Raw genomic sequence first — 15,277 nt, 5'->3', positions numbered from 1 at the left:
CAGCAAACTCAACCAGATCAACATTCCCAACTTGGCCACTTCAGAGATAGGGGGTCGACATTGTTGGGCCTTTGCCAATAGCACCAGGAAACCTATGTTTCACCGTTGTAGCCCTCGAGTACTTCACAAAATGGATTGAAGCTAAAGCTCTAGCAAAGATCACCTCGGGCACCCTAATCAGTTTTGTCTGGCAAAGAATTGTATGCCGCTTCGGAGTACCAGCTTACATTACAGTAGACAATGGTAAGCAGTTCGATTGCGTAGACTTCAGGAGTTTCTATAGCGAATTGGGGATAAAAATGGCATTTGCATAAGTCAATCACCCTAAGAGCAACGACGCGGTCGAAAGAGCAATCGGCCTCATTTTCACTGCAATAGCAAAAGCACTATTCGATTCAACAAAAGGAAAGTGGGCATAGGAACTAGTCACTTCAGTATGGGGACACAATATCTCTAAAATCAGAACTACAGGATTCACACCATTTCACCTATTGTATGGCGAGGCAGCAATCACACTAGAAGAACTCAAGTTGGGATCATTCCGAACAGAAATAACAACAACAACCCCCATACAACAATATGTCAAGCTTGAAGCCATAGAGAATACCAGGCTCCAAGCAGTAGAAAACCATGACAAATACCACCAAGAGACAAAAACTTGGAGAGACAAGAAGGTCCTACGAAAAAACATTAACCCTGGGGACATGGTGATCATTTGCCACGCTGACAAGCAAGGCAAGTTGCAATCCCAATGGTATAGCCCATTCACCGTGGCAAGCATGGTCAAACTAGGGGTATTCAGATTGCTCAACGAAGGAGTCAAGACAATCACACATGGAACGCAGACAACTTGCGCCGCTTCTATCCCTAGCAAATCGCATTCATGCTTTCGCCCCAATAGGCGTTGTAATTTTTTGTTTATTTTGCAACTGTTACCTAACAAGGGTGTTCGCACTCTTTTTCCTCATAGGGGAAGCCTTTGCAAAAAGATGTGAGGTTTTTTTAACGAGGCGAACCTGTGTACCCCCTCAGACAATTTAAATTCGCTATTTCCCCACCTCGGATAACCACTATAAAAATGTCAAAACAAGACCTACTGATGCAGGGTCTTGACTATCAACAGGACTTTCAGCAAAACAAGGTTACATCATTCGATTACCGCCGAAATAGAGCGGCAACAATTTTAGCAACCTCAAACGGTCTAAGGACTAGACAAACACTTTGGCTCTCCGAAAATGCCAGAGAACCAAGAGGACAAGCCCAAGGGCACAGTAAACGTTTCGTTGCTCCAATAAAGTGTGAGGACAAACAACTTAAGCCACGAGCTATTTCGACTTTCCGCCTCTTCAAAAAATACAAGAGAGCAAAGTCAAAAGAAAACTATAAGAACACCAACTCCCGGGAAAACAAATAGCGAGCCCAGAGGCTCACCAAACATTTCACCTTGACGAAAATACAAATCAAGGTGCGCAAATTATACAGTCAGCTCACCTCATCAGCGAATGCATCAAGAAAAGCCAGGAATCCAAAAAGCAATTAAACCAAACAAATGACTCACTGTACCGCAAAAGGACGAATCCCTATTTAAGAGCGACACCAAACTCATGCAGTAAATGCAGCAACCTACCACAACAACCAAAATTAATAATCTCAAGCTCTCAAAATCCTATAAATAAGACGCCCAGGGCTCCTCAGATACCAGATCAAGTTTTCAGTTTAGGCCAAAACACTAGGATAGCCATCCACGCCCCTCAGAGCGGGTGCGAAAGTGCATCTAGGGGTTTGAGCATGGAGATGCTGAGTGGGCCTAAGAGTGCTTCAGGGTTTCAGGTTTGATATTAGCACAAGATTTCATGCATGGGACAAGAGGCTGTATAGGCACAAGCTACTCAGTAGCGAAATATAGATGTCGCAAGAAAACACATAAAGCCCAGGTCGCATACTGTCCAAAAGGAGCATGCACCTGGTTATTGCCACGCGCAGAGCTGGAGGATGGCTAAACAGGATGAGGATGGCTCACTACGACAAGCAAGCATGGAGGGATGTCGCAAGAAAAAACGTAACATCCCCCATCAGGCGAAGCCACACCTCAAAACTCTGCGTTTCCAAGAGACTGCATCCTTGCAACAGATGTGTGCTAGGAAGCGCGACACCACAGTGCCTCACATCAATTTAGCTAATTCACCTGGCAATTTTGCTAATTCGCTCGAACAAATAGATTAATCAACCAAGATGTTGCGAGCCAAGAAGTAGAACGAAAGATACTGTTTGTGCATATCTGCCAATACTCTCAACACAAACCCTAAATGTAAAAATATCTTTTTGATATGTCGAATACGGAAGAAGCAATAATTTAGTATTGGCTCAGGAATCCCCTCGCCCCGTAAGGTTGGGGGGACGATGTCTTCTCGCTAAGGAACGCACCAAGGGGCTAGCACAAAAGTGTCTCGCACACTCGCCCTTTTGCGGAATCCCCTCACCCCGTAAGGTTGGGGGGACGGCATCTTTTCGCTAAGGAACACGCTGAGGGGCTAGCACAGAAGTCTCTCGCAAGCTCGCCCTTTCGTGAAATCCCCTCGCCCCGTAAGGTTGGGGGACAACGTCTTTTCACTAAGGTACGCGCCGAGGGGCTGGCACAGAAGTTTCTCACGCACTCGCCCTTTTGCGAAATCCCCTCACCCCGTAAGGTTGGGGGGCAGCGCCTTCTCGCTAAGGAATGCGCCGAGGGGCTGGCACAAAAGTCCTTCGCGTGCTCGCCCTTTCGCAGAATCCCCTTGCCCCACAAGGTTGGGGGACGGCATCTTTTCGCTAAGGAACGTGTCGAGGGGCTGGCACGGAAGTCTCTCACGCGCTCACCCTTTCGCCAAATCCCCTCACCCTATAAGGGTGGGGGCGGCGTCTTTTTGCTAAGGAACGCACCGAGGGGCTGGCACATAAGTCTCTCGTGCACTCACCCTTTTGCCAAATCCCCTTGCCCCGTAAGGGTTGGGGGCGTCGTATTTTCGCTAAGGAACGCGTCGAGGGGCTAGCACAGAAGTCTCTCACGCGCTCGCCCTTTCGCCAAATGTTGTTGCCCCATAAGGTTGGGGGACAGCGACTCTCCTATCAAAGAATGAGGGACGACGTCCCTCCCCAAGATAGCCAACCGGCGAAAGTGAGCATGAAACTCATCAAAACTAATACACCATCATAAACATTCGAAAACTTTACACAGTGGCACCAGAGGCGAAAATACAAGCACCGCACATTGCCTACACACCAAGCTACGCACCGCCCCTAGCATGGCGGAGATAAAAATTATATCGCCGATTTTCAAAATCTAGTGTCATCTCCTTGGCAGGCTCCTCCTTAGGGTCCCTTAGGCCAGACGACGAAGGCTCCCCGCGGTCTCGCCTAGACTGTTCGCGGCGGGCCCTTCTCTCCCCTAATATAGCTGAATCAAAGTCCGAATAGAAAAACCTATTAAGAACCTCCTCTTTCCTAAGCATGCGACGGAAGTGCAACCTCAAAAAACCGGTCATACTAGAACCCGGGAACTTCTCGCGATGGCGAGACCAAGAAGCGCCTCCAACATAAAAATTGTTGCAACATATCATTAACGGATAGATATCCATAAGTTCCATAGGCTCCGCATCGGGAACCTGCGCGCCGAAACCACAGAAGTTTAATTCAAGTCTTTATAGCAACATCCAACCAAAGGCAACTTTCTAAAACTAGAAACATGAGTCCTCATTTTCTACCCCATCTTGACCAGCGTTTTCACCCGGAGCGCCCGTGTCGTCTTCGCCTAGGATCTTGGCGGCAGGGGTAGATGGAGCGCCCGCGTCGCCCGAGCTGCTCCCGGTCGCACCTTCCTGAGGATTCCGGGCAGCAATAAAAATGTTCACCTTTTCCTTGATGGCGGCGTACTCCTCCGGGGTCTGCAGAACAAATTTCCAACACATAAGAATGCCTTCCGCCAACTATAACGAAGGGCCAACACCTCCATTGAAGAACCATACCTTGCCATGGGTCATAGAAGCCCTAAGAAGAGCGAGATCCCTACTGCTAGGATGCCAGAACCCATCAAAAAACCTTTTGACTGCGTCATACGCGTGACTAGGGGCATTCTAGTATGACTGGGGGTCTTTAATCTCAACCTTGTCGATACGATCACACCCACTTTTTGCCAAGGCCTGAGCGAAGGCATGGAGCAAAATCATGGAGGCGTACTCCCGCTCGACGGCCATGTGGTCACCCAAGGTGGCCAGCTCATTAGCCAGACAGTCCATGAAATCGACAACAGGCGCGTCGCTAGGCGCCTCCGTCTCCTCGCCCACGCTCTGGATCAGCTCCTTGTATACATTTGCCACCTTCTGGGTGTCCACCACAACCTTTTTCGTTCATCGGTTTTCCACCGACGGTAGTCGGCAAAGTCCTCGCGCACCTTCGCAATCGGCTCCGAGGCAGTCTTACGAGCAGTCTCATTCTCTTTGGCCAGCTTCTTAGCTGCCTCCAGCTTCTGTTCGAGGCCCTGGATCTTGTCATCCTTAGTCACCAGTTCCTTCTCGAGGCCCTAGCAAAAAGCTTGCCCCTGCTGCTGGAGCCCTCGAGCTAGGAGCATGGCCTATAGGTCAAAAAGTGAAACATGAAACCGTCGTCAGAAAGAAAAACAACGAGAAAGCGAATAGAAGAGAAGGCACAGTCACTTACGCTAAGAGCATGGAAATCACTGCTTCTACAAGAGACGAATTGGGCACCCTCAGAAGGTCCCTCTCCACCTCTAGAGCCATGAACGAGCCGACGCACGCGTCAGCGAAATCAGGCGCAACCTTGCCAGGCAACAAGCCAACTGTGCGGTAATCCACATTGACGATCACCCGAGAGCCCGAAGCAGCCCCTAAAGAACGAGCAATATGATATGTTTCCTCCTTCGCGGAACTCATTTTGCCAGAAGAGCTCAACCCCTAATACACTCGCATCTTGCCATAGTCCTCAGGCCGAGAGCGCAGGCGCAACTCCCCATGACCAAACAGCTGCCCGCGAACCAGACTGTCGCTTAATCGAATAGACTCTGTGTAAAATCGGGACTTACCCTGCTGTTGCTGTGAACTAGAAGATTTTGGCGACGCTGTAGAGATAGAAGCCAGGCGAGTAGGAGCGGACGCTGCAACAGAAGTCGGCCTCGGTCTTTTCGGCGCTACATCCGCAGGCGGATCTGTGGCCTTTCGGGTGTTCTTCTTATGTTTCTTTCCGAACATGTCGCCCATAGACATGGCGCTAGCCGCGCCGAAGGCATCGCTTACATTGGCAACCTTCACCTTGCTGCCCATTTCGTCGAAACTGCTGGCGGCCTACAGCAATAAAAGCAACAGAGCATAAACACAGGAAACAAAAATAACAGGAGGCTGAGACGAGAACTCGAAACCACAACTACAAAAACAGAAGCCAAAAACATAAAAGGAAGAACTACCATTTCAGTCCAAACTTGGCCGAAACGGCGAGTCTGCCCGATCACCACTTTTTTGCTGTTGCCCATCTTGCCAGCAATTTCCCTTCCGATGTGAATATCGGCGGACTCGACGATGCCCCAACCCCGTCCACCGCGTTTTCGCTTACATGATTCTAGGGTAGCAGTACCCGCCCCGCGCCCAGCCATCATCTTCCTCCCTAGGCCTCATCGACCACAAGTCCCACGACCGCATGGGGCAGCGTCTTCGACAGGAAGGCTCATTGAGGGTCCATCTCAGTCAGCATAACAAAGGCCCATCGCTTTGAATACGCGATTCAGACGCCTTTTTCGGCCAAACACTAACATCTACCCTTGTGCTCCTTGTCCCCATAAAACCCAATAATATGCTCGGCCTTGTGCTCAACATGATTCACAAAATCAAAGTTGGTCGAAAAGACATCCGACGACGCGACACCCAGACTCGGGTACACATATCCGTCCCTCCGTTCAAACTTGAAAAACCGAGTCTTGTTACGTAACGGAGGGCTATCACATGCAATCCACTCTTCCACCAAGTCCTGGCTGATCTACCACCGAGACATCAAAGCAAGGGCATCGACAGCCGCAGCATCATCCTTACCACCTGTTCGGAATTCAGCCAGGCAAAACCCGTCCATAGGGACCATCTCAGAAACTAAAACATGTGCTTTCAGCAAATCATTCATCATCGCCACGGCAACGTCATAGTCGGAGCACACCCGATGGTAGAACCAATAATTTGTCCAGTGCGGCCACTTATTGCGATAGGCTGGCACTATATGCCACGTCTTCTTTGGCACGAAGTTATAGGACCCATAGTGAGCCACCATCTCGGTCTTCATCCGCTTGTCCTTGAAAACTTTCTTATGCAGGTGAGTCTCGTAGTAACGAGCAAAGGTGTCGACGCTCAAAGCGCACCCAGCCATCTTGAGCGCCATAACATACACACCCAACCGAGCAAAAGCGTTCGGCGTCAGCTAGTGAATTTGCAAGTTGAAGCGTTGCAAAACCTCACCGACGAAATCTTCACAGGGAAACTGCAGCCCCGCCTCGAAAACATCTTGAAAAACAACGGCTTCATAGGGCTCCAGCTTGGGCACCTTCTCTCGGCCCGGTGCGCAGCATAAGTCACGAAGCGAAGCCTTTATGAGCCCACGCTTAACATACTCATCAAGATCATCATCCGTCACGTGAGACCGGCCTATCCTGTAAGTGGCCGGGGAAAGATCCGGCTGCCCCATCGTACCAGAAGGTGCGGGGCCTGTAGTCTCGGCCTCTTCGCTCTCCTCTACTATCTCAACGTCCGCATCAGTCTCTTCGACCGTCGGATCGGGTGAATGGGCCTGTTCATCTACAGCAGGGAGCTCTGTCATCAAGTTATCATATCGCCCTTGCAGAGAGTCAGTCAATATCTGATCCATTTGGCTCTATGAACGGGTATGCGACTCTGAACTAGAACCGCCAGATGAGCTCCCGTTGGGCGAGCTTTCGTCAGACGATGACTCACTTGACATCTATCCAAGCCCACCACACGCAAAAGGCGAAACCGAAAAAGAGTAAAGAAACGAAAGGCAACAATAGTAAAGGTATTGAACGAAATTGAAAACGAATACAAGCGAAGAGAAACTCATGTTGGGAAGCTAGCGAAGAGCGGAGTCCTGAAAACAGCGGCGAGCGAAAGTCGAGGAGCGAAATAATGTCTTTTGCAGAGACTGAAGAAGCAAACGAGCGCATGGCTCTCCCCCTCCAGGGGGGCCTTATATAGGACGCCTGCATGCGGCACGCACACCGAGGAACCGTCACGACGGTTCGTCTAGCCGTCGCGACGGTTCAACTTCCGTGAAACGTAGCTGCGACACCCAAACCAAAAAAACAGAGTCAGTTAGTCGTGTTCTCCCAAAAAACCATCAATCAGGTCAAATCAATCCTCCACTCTTCGTAGGGGACGACATCTGAGCCCCGCGGCAAGGTCATTCGGCTAACGGCCATGACATCCGCGCGAAAGGCGAAAGCCGTTCGAGCGATGCTGAGGGGCTAATGTTGGGGGCGCACAAGCCTTTGGGCACCCCCACGGGGCTCATACATCCCTGTCCCATATGCAGCCACCATTTCGCCATGGCAAAATGGATTGAAACGCATGGAGATGAAAGAGAAGCCCGGAGTGTGTCTCATGTATCGTTTATCATTTTCGCCAAGGCGAAAAGGCGGCCTAGTGTTCAACGGGGGCCGGTTACCTTCTCGCCAAGGCAGAAAGCCTAGCCCCATATCCCGCAGGGATCGTTGCCCTTTCGCCAAGGTGATAAGACGACCCTGAACCAGAGTGGAGACTGTCGTTGTTTCGCCAAGGCGAGATATCAGCCGCGTATCTCGGGTCCATGCGGTCCAGGCACGAGGTCCGCTCCTTTCGACTGGACGAAGAGGTGCGTGTGAGCCGGCGGGGATGGTAGTCGTCCGGGCCATTTCACCTTGTCGAATGCTTGCAGGTTTTCACGCGGAGGAGAACTCGCCAGGGGACAGGATGCCGACAACCACGATCCGCTGGGAACTGCTCGGTGGGCAAAAAGGTGGCATGGCGCAAGGACCAGAGGGCCGGCGCTACCCAAGGCGGGCGATACCTCCGAAAAGGCAAACAAGCCCCGGGCAAACGAGAATATTCCTTGAATATGAAGTAGTTGTAGGGGTAGTATTGTCCATAGAAGGCTACAGAAGTATATAAATAGGCCCCGAGGCAGCAATTGTAAGAGAGGAGACCATTTATCACCATGAATATATGAGCTGTGTTTACTCCACCTTGCATTCGCTTTGGTGTTTGGTTTACTTGATCTGTTCGCGCAACGACCTGGTGTTCGAAGGCTAAGGCCTATAACAACACCTACGATGAGGGCTCGAGGCGGTGAGGACAATGAAGGCCTCGGAGGCTCGACGACTATTTGGTCGTCGCGCGCGCGTCATGGCGCTTGCCGTTAGCATCCACGCGCACGGCGGCGAGGTGCACGAGAGCTGCTATCTCGTCAGAATGATCCTCCGCGCGCGACGCGTCTCCCGAGTTTAGCTAGACAGATCGTTGGCGCCATCGAGGTGGCGCTCTGCGATTTGGAATCGTCGACGTCGAGCATCGAGGAGCTCGTCAGCCGGCTCAAAGCGCACAGCGCACACTAGGACCCCTCCCCCGCCGTGTGAAAAGCAAGCGGAGATGAGGAGAGAGGCGAGGAAGGCTGCTGAAGTGCACGTAGGACATACGCGATGGAATGGAAGAGGCGGTCGTGGCCGCGGCCGCCACCGTGGCTAGGCAAGTAGGTGCGGTGATGGCGAGCGCCGCGGCTACTCCGGCAAAAAAGACCGGAGGTTCAATTCAACAGGTAGTCATGGAGACTATGGTCACTTCGCCTCACAGTATTTATATATGTTTATTACCTTGTCTTGGTGGCTCAACCATGCAGTGTTTATGAGCTTTATTATTGATCATCAAATCAAAGTTATAATGCGAAACAACATTATGTACTCAAACAAATCAAAGTATTATCAAATTTAGCTAGCGAACAGCTCAGGCCATGCATGTAACAGCAACCGCCCCCCCACCCCCGGCGCGCTATCATCCTTTGCGGAACTTGGACTTGAGGAGCTTGATGGTGTCGGCGTCCACCTGGAAGCTCTTGCCCAGGACGGCGTCGGGGATCTCCGGCTCGGCGCCGAACAGGGACTGCGCGGCGAGCACGACGCCGGGCAGCTGGCTGTTGAACACGGTCATGGCGCGCGCGGCGCCGGCGCCGACATTGTACTGGAAGTGCATCATCCCGCGCGGGATGACGAAGCTCTCCCCGGCCCGCACCACCTTGGAGTAGAACCTCCCCTCCGTGCTGACGAAGCCGACCAGCATCTCGCCGGCCTCCACGTGCACCAGCTCCGCGGACCGTGGGTGGGAGTGCAGCGGGTTCACGCCGCCGGGGGCAAGATCCACGCGGTTGATGGACAGGCCAAGCGTGTTGAGCCCCGGGAACGCCTCCACGTTGCCCGGCGTCACGGCCGCGCCATTCGGGTTGTCCGTGCTCGCGCCGCTCGCGTGCGCCGCGAAGAAGAAGTCGTCCGACACCACCAACGACGACGGCTTGCACGGGAAGCCCGGGTAGGTGGTGGAGTACGACGAGTTGTAATGGCCGCCCGGCGCCGCGGCCACGCAGAAGTCCTGCACCGGGTCCGGATCGGCGCGGCAGATGGTGGCGACCAGCGTCGCCGACAGCAAGAGGAGGAGCAGCGACGACGACGATGGCTTCGACATGGCTCTCAATTGGAGCACCGTGCTCGTGTCGTGCTCTGCTGGTGGCACGATCGATGTATAGATGTGTGTGGATGATCGTGCAGAGCTTTGATTGGCGTTTTGGAGGTAAGCTGCTATGGCTATATAAACCGAAGCCATTGTATGTGTGGTGTGTTAAGTGCGTACGTGAAGAGGACGTACAATACAAACGTCAAAGGAGTTGAAGGGTTCAAAGGCTGCTGCCCCAGTGGAGTCCTGGGTGACTATGAGGGAGATATCCACAAGTCGTCTACGATATTTCCTTGCACTGTCATGGACTCATGGCCTCCATTGTCAAGTTGTAGTAGGTACGTTGGCGATCGTCAAGATACTCTGGGGTCAGTGCTTTCAGATCCTAGCGTTCCGTCAAGTTGCAACGGGCCAGTTGATCCTGGCCGTCGGATCGTGACCCCGAGTGCTCCATGACGACGGGTTATCGGCAATCATCGCCAGCGATGACGGACGGGGTACGGCTTGACGTGCAAGTTCCGTGGTTCGGTGGAGACCTGGTCAGCCATGAGCCAACGAAAGAGGCATGAGAATTGACAAGTCTCGTCTCCCATGTCCCATCCTATGGCAGATGAACCAACCCCAAGCGCGTGGTTACGTTCCGTAACAACCAGAGTAAAAAGACCAGTAAAAGTCGGCGCCAGTCGGCGCCCGCGCAGCAGCTAGCACATTACACACAGCACACCTTCGGCCTTTGGGCTTTGGCTTCCCTTGTGTGCTCTGTCGCACAAGCTGCCAGCCTGCCGGGACTAGCCCAATCAGCGCGGGCATCCGAAGCATGGCTACCGGCTACCGGAATACCAAGGCATCGACTGGCTCAAAATCTCAGAACAAATCAACAAAATCAGCTTCAAGGATTTTCTTGGCCTATGCATACAATTACTCACATATATACCAGCGCCTTGGTGAGCCTAGGCGGACGGTTCACCTTCTCACCCCGTTCCGTCCTATAAATAGCGGCCTCCCCCTTCATGTTTCTGCACACCAAAAACACAGTCTTACCTTCTCCGTTTCTCCGCCGCTGCCATTCGGATCTGCCGAGCTTGCTAATCCGCCACCGGAGCCCTAGATCTGTAGCTTCCGCTTCTCCGCCGCCATGTTTGCTTCTCCGCAGCCGCCTTCATCCTCCATGGTTTCGTGGAACCGCTCCGATGTTACCCATGCGCGCATGGAGGGCCTTGTCAAGCGTGGTCTTCTCCGCGGGAGGACCGATGCGGCGGAGTGGCTTGTGCCCGGCCGTGAGGATGCATCAGCGCCGCCCGACGGCTACATCATCTCCTTCGCGCCCTTCCACGAGCAACGACTTGCAGTTCCTCCCCACCCATTCTTCCGGGGTCTGCTGCGCCACTATCAGATTGAGCTGCAGCATTTGAACCCCAACAGGATCCAGCACATCGTGGCCTTCATCGCGATGTGCGAGGGGTACCTGGGGATCGAGCCCCACTTCGAGCCGTGGAGATATTTCTTCTCCATCTCCTTGATCAAGAAGAAGGAGAGAGGCCGGGAGACCCCGGTGCCGATGGGATGCGTGGGCATCCACCTCCAGGGACAGCGGGCGGCCGAGTACATGCCCTGCCAGCTCTCCAGATCCAACAAGGGGTGGCACTCGTATTGGTTCTGCCTGAAGAACGATCCTGCCGCTCCCTTGCCAGTCTTCTCCGGACGCCTGGTCGAAGAGGTACCGCTGTCATGGCCGTGGAGGCCACCCGTCAAGGAGAAGAAGAGGATGCGTGAGCTCCTCGAGGCCATCACGTTCCTAAAGACCCACGGCCTCCGCGGGGCCAGTGTCATCGGGGGGTATCACGCGAGGAGGGTGGTGCCACTGATGGCGCGAGTCCTCCCACTGTACGGGATGACGCCCGACGCGGAGCTCATCGGGACGACGCTCGCCCAGGAGCTGCTCCACGATAGCGAAGTCACGTAGTGCATCAAGGAGGCCACGGGGGAGGCCAACACCGTGTTCTTGATCCTAGGGCATCCCGTGATGTAGCCGGACATGGGCTTCATCGAGCTGTCGGTGGGGTTAGTCTTCCGGGACTCTGTCGTGCCGCTGCCAGAGCACGCGACCATGAGGGCGGCGAACCATGCCATGGATGAACAAAGGAAGAAGAAGAAGAAGGACGACGAGGAGAAGAAACGGCGGTCAAAGCAGCGAGCAAAGCTGCAGCAAGGGAAGCGGCATCAAGGTTCATCGGGAGAAGAGGAAGAAGAAGAAGCAGTGGAGGAGGAGGATGACGTCTCCGAGTCGCCCATCCTATGGGAAGATCTGGTCGTCGAGGATGAGGACCCGCCTTCGCCGTAGACGGGGCCCTTCCTGCGGCATACCATGGGGCGGGAGGGGGGGCGCGCCCCTCGAGCCGGCGGTATCAAATTGCCCCGCCCCATTCGGACCTTCGACGGTGTCCTTAGAACCGGCGGGATCAGGCCGCCTCGCCTTGCCTGGGCCTTCGACGGTGGCCCTAGAGCCGGCGGAATCAGATCATCCTACTCCGTCTGGGCCATCTATGGTGGCCCCGAAGCCAGCAGAAACAAGTCACCCCGCTTCGTCTGAGCCCTCGGCGGCGCCTCTGGAGTTGGCGGGAGCCGACCGTTCTGATTCGTCCGAGCCCTCCGAGCCGCGGGAGGGCTTGAAGCAGCAACGTGCCGACGAGGAGCAGCCGGGTTCGAGCAAGCCAGCCCCAAAACGTCCCCGCATGATGGCGTCAGGGTGAGTCAAGAGTTTTTTTGTCCTTTTGTCTTAACGAATTTTACCGCGAACTAACCATCGTGTCCCTTGCAGCGTTGGAGGACGTGGGACTCTCCTACGGCTCGCTCCAAAAAACATTCTCCTCCAACAAATGCGCTAGAAGCCAACTGGCGCCACGCCAGTGGTGAGCGTGAGTGGCGTTGGGGCGGCCACAGCGTCGATCGGGGTGGCACAGCCGATGGCTGCGTCCATGGGAAAGCAAGCGGAGGAGGGCACGTCTGGTCGTGTCCTCGATGTCGTAGGCAGAGGTGGCATGACCGAAGCCGTCGTCCGTGCAGGTGGTCATGTTCGCGGCGGGGCGGACAGAAGGAGGCGCACCCAAGGCATCCCTCGTGGATGTGGCGACAGGGCAGGCCTCTATGTCCGTGTCACTCTCCCCCTCTATCGCTAGAGGAGCTGCCGCCGATAGAGAGGTCGGTGCTGCTTGAGGTTGGCGCAGGGACGTCCCGATCTCTGGTCCGGGTGGCTGCCCTCGATGACACAATAGATGAAGGAATAGGGGAGCGTCCACATGGAGGTTGGGAACGTAGTTCGTGCCCTGACCACCACGCTAAGCTCGATGCGTGACATTGTCACTTCGGTTGGCCAGGTATGATATGACCGTGCTTCCGACCCTCATGTTATCTTTCCGCGCCTCTAAGTCTAGTTTTCTTTGTAGATCCCTATGGCCCGCAGCCGAGAGAAGTCCTAGTTCCTTGATGGGGAGACACGATGGAGTGAGGGGCTGGCCGCACAGCTCGCTGCTGCCTGTCAGGAGGTGGCTGAGCTTGCCCCTACCACCCGAGAGGTCGCCGACCTTCGAGTCAGGGAGAAGGACGCTCGCAACAATGCCCGTGAGGCCGAGGAGAAGCTCGCGGCCCTGATTGAGAGGGTGCGCATGGACGCCATGGAGGTTGAGCGGCTACGGAAGGAGCGAGATGATTTGCTTCGGGCCATAGAGGAGCTCTGCATGGGGATTGTCCTAGCTCGCCAGGAGCGCGCCGACGCTCAGCAACAAATCGACCACCTTGAGGATGAGCTTCAGGGGGAGAGGGACCTAAAGGTTGCAGCCAAGTGCATGGCCACCGAGCTCGCCGCTTAGGTCAGTCAGCGCCAAGAAGAGGCCCGACGCCTGGAGGCCGAGGTGACCCAGCAACGCGATGAGGTGCGTAGGATTCGAGCGGATGTGAATGGTAAGTCTCTGATTTCCCTTGTTGTCTTTCTCCCTAGGATCCATGGTAAGCCTTTTGATACGGTCGGTACGTGACTTGGGCAGGTCTCGATGATAAGCTCAGGGGCGGAGATGGTGAAGAGTCATGGCCTGGAGAAGGAGCTTAGCGAGGTGAAGGACAAGCTCTAGAAGGAAGGCGACGAACACAACAACCTACGCGTCGCCGTCCAGCTAGTCTACGACGAGCTTGAGCTGGACCCGGAGCAGGAGACAAGCTCACTTGCGGTTCATGCCACCCGGATCATGGACTTGGCATGTGATTTGTTAAGGGGCGCGCTTCGCTTTGGCATTCATCAATTGTTTGTGATCGACCGTTCTCATTACGAGAACACCGATCTGGCAACGATGAGCCAAGGCTTCGCGCCCGTCTATATCGATGCCGAGCTGGAAGACATCGAGAAGGAGGTGGCCCTCCTGGCGCATGACCTTTCTGCAAAGATAGAATATGAAATCATCCCTCCGAGGGGATAGTTTAGTCAGATAGGTCAGGCGGCGCATTTGTAACAAGCGGACAAGTTTCATCCCTTTTGTTTCGTTTAAACAAGTTTGTTCTTTTGTTTCGGTTTGAACAAATTTGTTATTTCTCTCATTTTATGTGTAAAAAGGGGTTAATGCGTTCTGACCCTTCCTACTCTTAAGACCATAGAGCTCGAGGTGTGGGCGAGAAACTCTGATCATGCTGGTAAGCAATAGTGTCGTAGCTGCTAGGGCGTAGGTTTCTTGTAGTCCGACCAATTTTACTCAGCGTTCGTTTTCACAAACCTTGCCTCTAAATTTTTAATGTGAGAAAGGGTTGGGCATGGCAACTATTTCAAAAAGAATATATATATACCCTTATTTGCCCCCGAGTGGAGCCCGACCCTTTGCCGTTGCCGGGGTCAGGTTTCACTGAAGATCAAGAAGACGATAGCAAAACTGGTAAGAGAAAACATTTTTTTGTTTTAGAAACGTTATTCTTAGTTTTTTTACGTACCCCTCCCTAGGATCCGAGCCGTCGTCCTGCGACCGCGCATTCGGTCTCCTTGTGAGTCCAACTTCCCTCGTGCCCCCGCGCGTTGTAGGGGTCCGGTCGAGGGTCGGCTCGTCTTTGTGATCGTCATCCCTCAAGCGTTTTTTTTCTCGATAAAACGGAGGGGCTAAGCCGTGCCATATTTTTTCTTGATGAGCAAAACGTGGTGCTCGGTGAGCTGTTAATGGGCTAGTCCGAATGGGGCCCTGGCTTCCCATTTGCGGGGGTCCGGTATAGGTCAGCTGGTGACCCACTCTATATTCTTACTGGCCAATCCATATAGTTCTCGGGCCTAATTTTTTACTATTTAAGTCTTTTTTTAAATAAAATTTATATTTGGTCCCCTGAGAGACTTAAACTCATCTTTGCATCTTGGGGGTCGGCGCCATGAGTTCTGACGCCGAGATAACACGTCTCGGTGCCACAGATTTTGGCGCCGAGGTGCCTGGCCGTGCACAAAAAAAAATCCTACATGGCCAGGACCTCGATACCAGAACACATGGCGTCGAGCTCGGCGCGATAGATCTCAGCGCCGAAGA

General features: G+C 53.7%; 2 protein-coding genes across 3 annotated transcripts; both read right to left on the bottom strand.

Moving 5' to 3' along the window:
• Positions 1-3,582: 3,582 nt before the first annotated feature.
• On the bottom strand, positions 3,583-5,664 carry LOC136479064 (uncharacterized). Of its 2 annotated transcripts, XM_066477052.1 has the most exons (6): positions 5,453-5,664; positions 5,075-5,333; positions 4,693-4,879; positions 4,002-4,606; positions 3,741-3,920; positions 3,583-3,641 (listed from the first exon to the last, which is right to left on the bottom strand). In XM_066477052.1, the coding sequence occupies exons 1-4, from the start codon at positions 5,639-5,641 to the stop codon at positions 4,594-4,596; spliced, it is 648 nt and encodes a 215-aa protein (XP_066333149.1). In that variant the 5' UTR covers positions 5,642-5,664; the 3' UTR covers positions 3,583-3,641; positions 3,741-3,920; positions 4,002-4,593. The 2 variants fall into 2 exon arrangements, with proteins under 2 accessions (XP_066333149.1, XP_066333146.1); XM_066477049.1 differs by having other exon boundaries at positions 3,606-3,920.
• Positions 5,665-8,244: 2,580 nt separating this feature from the next.
• Positions 8,245-9,939, bottom strand: LOC136479058 (germin-like protein 3-7). Its single transcript, XM_066477045.1, has one exon. It carries the CDS (start codon positions 9,882-9,884, stop codon positions 9,063-9,065), a length of 822 nt encoding a protein of 273 aa, XP_066333142.1. The 5' UTR covers positions 9,885-9,939; the 3' UTR covers positions 8,245-9,062.
• Positions 9,940-15,277: the final 5,338 nt, after the last annotated feature.

This window comes from Miscanthus floridulus, chromosome 1 (genome assembly GCF_019320115.1).
Source record: "Miscanthus floridulus cultivar M001 chromosome 1, ASM1932011v1, whole genome shotgun sequence".
NCBI classification, from domain to species: domain Eukaryota; kingdom Viridiplantae; phylum Streptophyta; class Magnoliopsida; order Poales; family Poaceae; genus Miscanthus; species Miscanthus floridulus.
This window is presented reverse-complemented; position numbering and strand designations above follow the sequence as displayed.